The 10,098-nt window shown below is 43.8% G+C and overlaps 1 protein-coding gene and 1 long non-coding RNA gene across 3 annotated transcripts; both read right to left on the reverse strand.

Annotated features, from left to right (window-relative positions):
- Positions 1-1,071: 1,071 nt before the first annotated feature.
- Positions 1,072-5,151, reverse strand: LOC100843398. Of its 2 annotated transcripts, XR_002960142.1 has the most exons (6): positions 4,926-5,147; positions 3,939-4,112; positions 3,720-3,794; positions 3,460-3,546; positions 2,782-3,131; positions 1,072-1,086 (listed from the first exon to the last, which is right to left on the reverse strand). XR_002960142.1 is itself a non-coding variant. In XM_003577171.3 (5 exons), the coding sequence occupies exons 2-5, from the start codon at positions 4,090-4,092 to the stop codon at positions 3,013-3,015; spliced, it is 435 nt and encodes a 144-aa protein (XP_003577219.1). In that variant the 5' UTR covers positions 4,093-4,112; positions 4,926-5,151; the 3' UTR covers positions 2,716-3,012. The 2 variants fall into 2 exon arrangements, 1 of the variants encoding a protein (XP_003577219.1); XM_003577171.3 differs by lacking the exon at positions 1,072-1,086 and having other exon boundaries at positions 2,716-3,131; positions 4,926-5,151.
- Positions 5,152-5,683: 532 nt separating this feature from the next.
- LOC112272367 lies at positions 5,684-8,681 on the reverse strand. The gene is made up of 6 exons (XR_002966066.1): positions 8,238-8,681; positions 7,895-7,935; positions 7,622-7,801; positions 6,482-6,971; positions 6,293-6,395; positions 5,684-5,950 (listed from the first exon to the last, which is right to left on the reverse strand). It is a non-coding gene; the product is annotated as an uncharacterized LOC112272367 (long non-coding RNA).
- Positions 8,682-10,098: the final 1,417 nt, after the last annotated feature.

Consider the following 10,098-nt stretch of genomic DNA (forward strand, 5'->3'; position numbering starts at 1 on the left):
ATTCAAAACTATTTGTTTAAAAATGATAGGATTGAACAATGATGCTTTTATGCAGAAAGCCAAACCCCTCCTAGCCAAATTATGCATGTACTTGGTAGGTCCTTTATAACACTGGTGAACTTGCCAATACATTCAAATGTATTGACCACGTAGTGGCTGCAATTAACAATGCAGGTGGATCCGACGATGAGTGAGATTCGTCGTTTTGTCGTGGGTCATGTGCTTACATTGCAACATGCTCTCACCTTGGAGTAGTTGAGGCCCTTTTGTTCTACCCTTTTCCGCTGCAGTTTTGAAACATTGTTTTATGATGATGAAACAGTATTTGTTTTATGCTGGCCCAAGAGGTCATGCGAGGTTGTAAGTACTGTTTAAATTCTGGAGGATGCGATGTAGTAAAGTACTTTTGACCTTTGCTTCTGTATATTTCATCATGAAACTGTGTGTGCTAGTGAATCGATCCAGGGACTAGCACAGTAAGCACAGAGATCGAACCCTAGTAAGGGGGAGGATCGCTTCATCGGGTCTAGGTTCATACAACTTACTCTTGTCTCGCCAGAGCCCATATAGCATCGTGATTGTACCGGAAGCTGCTAAATAGGAAACTAGTCCAGCCTCTGTTACCCTAGGTGGGACGTCCATGGACGATCCATTCCCGAATCCATGAGAACTTGACTCAAAGGGACCCATAGAAATGGACCTGACGCCGCTAATCCTCAAAATCCTCAAAGCAGCTCACCCAGGATGATTCATTGGATTAATTGTTTTGCCTTACATCCAACAAAACATTTCATATCGCCAAAGGCATAGCAATATCATAATGTAATTATTTCCCCCGCGATACTACCATAGCCTAGCATTCAACTACAATCGATGGCAAATTGGTGGCAAGGTAATGGCGAGGGTAAATTATACTACCTGGGATTTATAGCTAGCATAGAGGTACGAGTAATAAACTTAATGCATCTAATAAAACAACTAGTGCATAGTAAAACAATTGGGAAATGATCAAAGTGAACTTGCCTTGTCCAGAGTTGTCGTGGTTATCACACTCTTTGCAGCAACAAGGATTACACTCCACAAATTCTAAAATAAAAGAAAGCATACACACAATAAACACAACATTCAAAACAAAAACATGCTATGATGCGTATGCCATGATGATGCACAATCGGTTACTTCTAACTGTAACAAATTTTGTTTCTGTTTTGAAAAGCTTCTCAAAAGATTTGAACAAATTATACGATAATGAAAAGTTAATTAATATGCATGAAACAAGGATAGGTTTTAATTAAAAGATTATATGTTTTTTTGCAAACATAGAGCAAGATTTAAACTTGTATGCCATTATCATTACAAAATAATTTCTCTTTTGGTCCTAATGGACAGAGAACATGCTCAATTTATTTTCCAGCAAGCTAACATGCTCAATTTTTTTTTGAAATAATTCATTTGAAATTTAAATCATATTCAACCATTCTGTAATTGCTTATGGCAAAGTTGTTGAAAATTGAAATTGGATTATGCCAAAATATTCTACAAGTTGTGACGATTCCAGAAAGGTGCGGATCATCATTTTTGGACAAGCGGTTTAAAAGTTATGATGCTTTGAAGTTACAGGGGCTTTTCTGCAAAGTGCAATTTTAATTTCGGCCGAAAAAGAAAATGAAAAGCTTCGCCACGTGGCGTCCCGGGATTGGTCCGGTTTGGTGAGAACTAGGGTTTACCCTGGCGGCGTGGTGGCCGGACTTGGGGAAGACGGGCGGCGGTTGGCGGCTCGGGGTCGGCTCGGGGCGGCGCGGCGGACGGGCGCGAGCGGCGCGGTCGGGGACGACTCAGGGCGACTCGGCGGACGGGCGGGGGCGACGGGCGACGCGGGCTCGGCGATGGGCGACGGCGGCGGCCGGCGGCGGTTTGGTCGGCGCTGCAAAAACAAATCCACACGCGTCACACGATGCAGGAGAGAAAGATTGGAATGCGGGGAGAGGGTTGGCGGCTCGGCTTCCTCACCGGAACGGCGTCAGCAGCGACGAAGATGGTGGCGGCAGAAGAGAACTTCGGTGAGAAATCAGAGAATAATCGGCACGTAATCGAGCGGGGAAACTGGGGGAATAGAAGGACAAAAGGAAGGGGCTCGAGATGACGCACGGGGTTTCGAGGGTAGAGGCTCGTGCACGGAGAAATCGGGGCGAAACCGTGGCGTGCTTGGGCGGACGTGGCCGTGAAGATAGGCTTGGCAGTTGGAGGAAGGAGGCGTGGGGCCCATTGGTTAGTGGCCGAGCGGCTCGGGGCGCGCAGCCGGTCCGGTTCGGTCCGGTTTTTCCTCTTTTTTTTTCTATTTTCTTATTTTGAACACAAATTTTGATTTATAGCTCCAAATCACTCCAAATAAAATGCGACAAAATTTTAAAATCATATCTTCATATGATCTAACTTTTGGGACAAGAATATCCTCAAAATAAAATATTTAAAAATACATTTGCCTATAAAATGGCTTTTTGGGCCTTTTAGGCTATCAAAATAAATAATTTTCAAAATAATTTCAAAAGCAAATTTATGGGGTAGCTTTATATAAGCATTAAATCTGTTTTATGCCAATACCCTCATGGGTTGGAACACAAATGCTCAAAAGCAAGATCAAAGCCCAAGTTCAAATAAAAGCATTTCTATAAAGGGTTTTCTGGGTTGATTTTAGGGTTTTCAAATGTGATCAAATGCAAGAGTGGCATGATGCTTATGATATGCAATGCATATGAAGGGTTTTGAAAATCGGGATGTTACAGTGTGTCTTCCTTGGCCTTCTTGTTCTTGCCCGCTTTGTAGCACACAAACTGGGCTTGACTTGTTTCGCCACTTTTAATGGGTCTCTGGTAGTCAATCCTTATCCCAAAGCCGTTCCACCTTGCATAATTGACATGGTGTTGCTTTGCAGCTTCAATGGTGTCGAATTTCATGTTGTCCTCAGGTTTCTTAGGCGGTGAAATCCCATCACCAGCATCATCATCATTATCTTCATTGTTTTCTCTGCCATCTGTCCTTTTCTTCAGTTGATCTATGCAACATTGGCTCTGGTGGCAATGTGCTAGCACCGACATTTATAGTGGGCGTAGGGCGGCCCATAGTGTCCATACCTGCAGCACGATGTGGAGCAACACAGTTCAAAATCACATGACAAACAGATAATAAATTAACTTTAATGCGACAGTTGCTTGCAAGGCTGGCAACTTCAAAACATGAGGTGGCATTTTAAATCTACACCACGCGGCAACTTATGAAAGCTCAACCCCTCAATTCTCATGCGGCAACTTAACCATACACTATATGGCAATTCTTATCGCACATTTCTCTTTACACAACCTATCATGAGCATCTGATCATGACATTCTACAAATAAATCGACAGATAACCGGTCTGTTATGGGTGAGTAAAGGAGGTGGGGGCAGGCAGGCTGGGTTCTACCACCCGGCATCGCTTGTTGCTGTATCGCATGGGCTCGACTGCCATCTTTTTGTGCAAACTGGCAAGGCTGCCTTGTAGTGTATGGTTCTGCAGAGAAATAACAATCATACATATATCAAACTACGGAAATCAAAGAATGCGGCACAACTTTCTAATATATGTCACATCAATATACTTAGGCAACTATGTGTTGCAAATCCTGGCAACTCATACAATGTACGGCATATTCTTGTCCAAACTTTTTTTTTCTTCTTTTTTACCTTGTCTTAAATCTGGATGCAGCACATTTTGAGTGGGGTTGGGTCCATTTTCTTCCACCTCTGTAGGGTGTTGACCTGCTTTAGCAAATGGAATGAGTAGGTTTCAGTGCATGGCAATTTTAGTAGGGAATAGATGGCAACTTTCAGTATAATAAACAGAACCACTTCAATTTGACTTTTTTTGACAAGCTCATCTGGTATTTGGCCTAGTCCCCAAACCTTGCGAAAGTGAAATGACTTGCTGTAGTAGCGGCAGCAACGGGTATGAGGAATGCAATCCATCAAAAATTTCTACCAAAACATCATCCGGTGTCAACGATGGGAAGCTCCATCTTTGAAAATTTTCACCCATGCCTCCATCCATGTTTTCCATCCTTTTTTTCTTGTGATACCCTGTGGGGAGTAAGATACATGACAAGTTAGCGCATATAGTTATTATTTTAGATGGTTCAAGTTCAAGCTTTTTTACGATGCATCAACTGAACTTTTTGTTGTACCCATACATGCAGGGGTTAGTCTACGTCGACGCGCTCTTCTTGTTTCTCGACACCACACGGCTGAACAACTTGGAGGGGCCAGATATGTTTGTACATATTAATAATTTTTCTGCTTTTCTTTTAGCAGTGTAGCAGCTTTAAGAATCCGTGAAGGACACAAACATGGTTATGCGCTAGGGTTTATATGGTTTATATGGGCAGTTGTTCACTTACTCAATTGGCAGTTTATGTACAATTAAGATGGTAATTTTGGTGTTACCCTAGGATGATAACATGCCCCAGCAACGCATGCATGTTGTTTTTTGTGTCAGCTCACTGTACTTGCAATACTTACATATAGGTTGGTACTTCTAGTTACAGGAATTCCGTTAGTTACATACATATAGGATGATAAAATCTGGACCCAATCTGGTACTTTTAGCAAGACATGCATCAGACTTTTCAAATAAATTAGGGCTCATGTGTACACAGGAACACAAACCCAAGATTTTGATCCAACGTACAACTATCAACTGGTACTTGGACCCAGATCCAATAGTCCCATGACAAAAATTGAACCAATATGAATGTAGGTGGGGAGTAGCAAGAATCATTTGACGCCCAACTATGAACCATGAACTATAGATCGGCGCAATTTTTACGAACGGATTATGAAGATGAAAGATAGAGGGGGCCAGAAAATTGGTATGGGTTAGATAGAAGAAGTCACCTTCCTCTTCGGTTGTTTTTCCCGATCAATAACGCAGTGGGGGAGGAGGGACGATGGATGTTCTTCTTTTTTGGACTTTTGTTGGCGATTTCTTGGATCAGATCTCGGTGTTTCAAGAGGCGCCTCCTTTCACAGCCGCCATGGCTGCCGCCCGGAGATTTTCCCCCGTACTCTCTTCTTTCCTCTTTCTTGCGCCGTCGTGATATCTTGGGGAAGAAAGCGACATTCATGGGCTGTTGGCAATTATGGACCGCCACGTCTGGCAACTTCGGACTGGATGGCAACTTATCTCGAGCGCTATATTCGTGGGCTTTTTTATGTGGGCCTTTTGGCAACTATACACCACCTGGCAAAACCAATGGGATTTGGATGGCAACTTCCAATCGCGCGCCCTAATCTCGTCGCCGCACACGCGCTCGCGCATGGCAACTAGCATCGCCGCGCCAGCGCGCTACCGCGCGCACGATGCCGTCTCGCGCTCGCGTGCGCTCGCGCATGGCAACTAGCATCGCCGCGCCAGCGCCCTACCGCGCGCACGGATCCATCTCGCGCTCGCGCACTGCCACGCGCACGCGCTCGCGTGGCACTCGACGTGGCAGCCAGCGTGGCATGTGCGGTAATCACGGCGCGTCGCTCGGAGGATCTAAAGCGCGACGTTCGCGCGGTATTCGTGTCCATATATATATATACTAGTTAAGTGCCGTGCGTTGCAACGGGTTCGTAAACATTCTATCATTTAATAAAAAGACATGAAAAGATTAACACTACTCATTATATCACATAACAAGACATTGCTCTTTGGGTGTACATATTCCAAGCCCTTGTCAAAAGGTGGGAAGAGAACAAATGATATAATCGACACGTGAAACATAGCAATAGCAATGGACTGTCCCGAAGCAATGCCGAGAAGGTAATATGAAACATATGCTACATATTTGATGACTATCCCCAAGTAACTCATGTATATGCTACATATTTGCAAAATTCAGAACTTGCAGTGCAGCCTCAACATCAGTTCTGAGAACCTGCAACAAGATACAGGCAATGCCATTAGCTTTTCTCAAGGAAAAATGTTCTGCATCTGTTATCCTTCAAAACAATGAGTACAACTATTTCCAAAAAAAGACTTAATAGTAGCATGATTTCTTGGTCTTCTTTCACAAAAAAGGGGGCATGCTTAAGTAATTGAAACTTTAGCTCATCTAGATAGGTCTTGTTACCGGTGACTTGTTTTGGTAATTGGATTAAATAAAAAATGTAATATGGAGAAAAGTACCTCATACCTAGTGGATCTTGCTCCTAGTTATACACATTAGAATTACCCATAGACTTGAAGAAGAATATCTCATATCAAAATGAGAGGTTACCTCGTCAGTGAGCTCAGGCTGAATAAGGTTCTTCAGAAATTTGACAGTCAGCCTATCATGCTTGGCCTTCTTGCCCCGCCTTCTATCTTGTCCATGGAGCAAACTGCCAGTGAAACATTAGTTTTTATAATCAAACGGAATCTGGATATAAGAAGAAAAAAATAGAATTATCTTCAGTAGCTAAGGTACCTTCAAAAAATCGAACTTCAACACAGCCCATTTGCCTATCTAGGCTCATCTAGATAGCCCAATAACAACAGACCATTCCGAGCGTCCATTTGCCAAGCACTCATTCATTCCCGGCATAGCTTCTTGCTGGCAGCGTACTATCTCCTCGTAGCAACTCCTGATTACTCAGTGAAATGGTATCATGGTTGACGTTGTTCTAACTGAACATCGGCTTATTAATCTGAGACCACGAGGATAATATTCCTGGAGACGCATAAATGAATCCAATTATCCAAGGCTTTCAAAATCAGCTTGGGACCTGCTAGTTTCCATTATGGTCAACCTTCTTCATTTTGTTGGTTCTATCCCTAGAATCGTCAAAAGTACACCGGATCAGGGTTATGGCTTAATGATAAGCTCACATCTTGTTCTTGGGGTTTCATGTGATATCTGGTTCAATCATGTAACTCCTTTGTCCCTCTGCTCCCATGAGCCCTTTCTCTGCATGAAACTTGAGAAGCAAGGAAAAGCCAGCATCTTAAGAAAAAATTCAATACACAGAAAATTTAAAGACTTGCAAATAAATTATAGCTGCAGTTTAATACATGGGCAATCACAGCTCTGTCAGCATTCCTAAACTGATATAAAAATATTCTATAACACCACAAATGTATCCTACTTAATCTATTTGTTCTTATTAACATAGGATCATCACTGGAGTCAATTTGAACTAATTACAAGTACATAAATTTCCAATCAAGAAACACAAATTTCCAGTCTTTTTTTTTCTCATGGAGTTTGCATTACTCTCATCCCTTCCCCAATATTTCCAATAAAGCTATGAACGGAACATCTATACTGCCCCTTCGCTCTCCACACATGCAAACTTTATTGCCCTAACATACTGGGTTATCTACTTATCCTGACATCTGTCCTTACTCCATACCAGCACATAGCTTGTGCCATTTCTAGTGAATCCTCAACAGCTGACAGATATTGTACTGATACATATGGCAGTATAATCCAAACAAAGGTAAGTATAGTTTTCAAGCTCTGCAAGTTAATATAGTACATGCACAACAATACTGCTAAGCCAACTTATGAAAGCTCTTTAAAAAATTGAATGCATCAACATATGCGAAGAGAACACTTTAAACTCACAGAGTAAGTTGTGGTGTATTGTTGCCCAAGAGCATCTGCTCCAGAAACCATCTGCACTCCAGGAGTAGCGTGGATAAACACAGGAGATCTTTACAGCTGCTGCAGTGTGATCTCCGTTATAAAGTTGCCAGCTGAGCTCATTTCAGCAAGCAAAAGTAGCCGTCTTCCTTTTGGCAAACCCTTCAATAGCAGAAAGCAACCGTTACTGTTGAGCACTTAGCAGCTTCAACATTATCTTAGTAATATCTTTCAGACATGTAAATCATAGCATACCTTAAGCTTCCATCAACAATTCCAGGCCCAGGAATATTTCTCTGAAATAAAGCAAAAATATCAAAAAGTTGTGCTTCTCAGCAATCTAAAAATGGAAGAGATCTCATTATATAAAGAACATGACATGTAAAAGGTCCCAGCTTGTATAATAGTAATGTTTACATAATGGACTGCGATCGCACTTCAGAGTACACAGATCCTCGACTCTCTAAGCAACATAAAAAAATGCTAGACTGAACAAGCTTCGATCTGAGTTGATATGGCTGATGAATCTCCTGTAAAAATCCACCACACATGTAGATAGAGAAAGGAGAAGAAACTCAAGAGGTGCGCGGATCCGTACCTTGTTATGCACGAGGATAGAGCAGCCAGCTCGAGCAGCGTGGGTTCGGGGTGGAGGGTAGCGGCGAAGGAGGCATGGACGGCGGCGGAAGAGGAGGGCGATGCGGATGCGGGCGATTTTTTGCGTCTGTTCAGGCATGGGGCGGTGAAGGTCTGGCGGCACGGAGTCGCTGGTATGGGGCGGTCACGTTTCGGAAGGCAGCAGCATCAACGCTTGCGGCAGCGGGCGGTGGCGGCTGCTGTTGGCGATGGGTTACGCTGCGGTCGCAAAGCCAAAGCCGCCCCCTTCCTCGCGCCGCCGCCGCCTCCTTCGATCTCCCCCTCCACCTCTTCCGATCCCCAGAGGTAAACCCTTTCCCCAGATCGCGAATCCAGACAGCTTTCTTCTCACGATCTCACCGCTATGTTTGCCTCGCGTCCCCTCCCTTCCCTCCTCTCAGTTCGTTGGAGGGAGTCGCGACCAAGAAGAAGATCCATGGCGGCGCTGGGTTCGAAGCTGACGCAAGTGCAAGCCAAGGCGTGCGAGGCGACGAGGTTCGCAGCCAGGCGCGGAGGTTGGCGGCCTCGGAGCACCAGCGAGGCGGCGACGGCTAGGGAGTAGCGGCGGTGCGAGGAGGCGGTTCTACTACGCCAGGCGAGAGGCATCGGGGTGGTTTCTTTTCCTATGCGGGCTTTTTTCCAACGTGGGCTTTCCCCGTGGAGAGTGGGACTGGATCGGGGGAGGGGGGACGACATAGGAGGAACGACCGACTTAGCCAGACTTGAAATTAAAGAATAGTAAAGATATATAGTGCAGTTTTTTTTTGGCTTTGTGTACCGATTTCTTTTAAAAGTTGTCCTTCCCTAGTTTTTTGGAGAAGGCGTCACGTAAATTTGATTAGGCTACCAAACTAGTTTGGCCTAAATTATTTTGGAAGTTGAACTAAATTTGTGACGCGGCTTCTCCAGGAAGCTAGGTGAGGACAGCTTTTAGGAGAAGCCGAAAAAAAAACACCCATATACTCACAGTTTACAAAATATATACTCACATTTTCTGCTCCAGGAGTACATAAGTTTGAGTGCCATGAAAGTGCTACTCCCTCCGTCTCATATTAAATGACTCAAATTTACCCAAATATGAATGTATCTATGCGTAAAAAGCATTTAGGTACATGTAATAGAAAGTCACTTGATATGAGACAGAGTGAGTGCTAGCCAGTACAAATAATGGCCGCAAATTACCATTGGTAAAAGGAGCAAAGTGAATGGTACATAAAAAAACACAAAAATGTTACCATGTCTGTCTATGCATATTACATTCTCGTTTGCTCAGCAGCTAGTAGGCAAGGCTTTAAGCAGCCAGTAATTAATTACTCAAAGAGGTGATTTTAAAACCAAATCATTGTCTGGCCTTTTCCTCTTTTTCTTCCTGCAGCAGCGTTGAATCACAGGACATCCATGAAGACCAGCTAACACTCTCTCCCTTCCTTCTCTGTTCCAGCGTTTGCTTTCTCGTTCCTTGAGTTGGATGATGCTACTGTTGATCCCCTGAGTTCTCATTCCCTGACCCAATGATGGAACCAAAATAGGAGCACATTAATATGAGAAACCAAGTGGACAGAGCAACCTAGCGGGCAAAGTAAGATTTCGCTAGGAGCATTTGTGGTATTTTACCTTGAGATTCGGATGACCTTCTGGTGAAGTGATGCGACAGTAAATCCCTTGCTCTGGCAGAATCCTCTTCTGCTAACTGGCGCAATTGCTCGTTGTAATGCACCTCATGATCACTCTCCATGGGTGCATCCTCCATGTCTATCACTATGTTATGCATGATGCAGCAGGCATAGATTGCCTTCCACAACTCACATGGGATTTTTGGGCTC

The sequence above is a fragment of the Brachypodium distachyon genome, chromosome 4 (assembly GCF_000005505.3).
Source record: "Brachypodium distachyon strain Bd21 chromosome 4, Brachypodium_distachyon_v3.0, whole genome shotgun sequence".
Lineage (NCBI taxonomy): Eukaryota > Viridiplantae > Streptophyta > Magnoliopsida > Poales > Poaceae > Brachypodium > Brachypodium distachyon.

What these genes read in the sequence shown, in the direction of transcription:
- LOC100843398 (XM_003577171.3), bottom strand. Translation starts at nt 4,092, where the DNA reads ATGGAAAACATGGATGGAGGCATGGGTGAAAATTTTCAAAGATGGAGC. An exon ending in GCATCCAGATTTAAGACAAG is followed by an intron (nt 3,547 to 3,719) that starts GTAAAAAAGAAG and finishes ATTTCTCTGCAG; the next exon opens with AACCATACACTACAAGGCAG. An exon ending in GCAACAAGCGATGCCGGGTG is followed by an intron (nt 3,132 to 3,459) that starts GTAGAACCCAGC and finishes ATCGTGCTGCAG; the next exon opens with GTATGGACACTATGGGCCGC.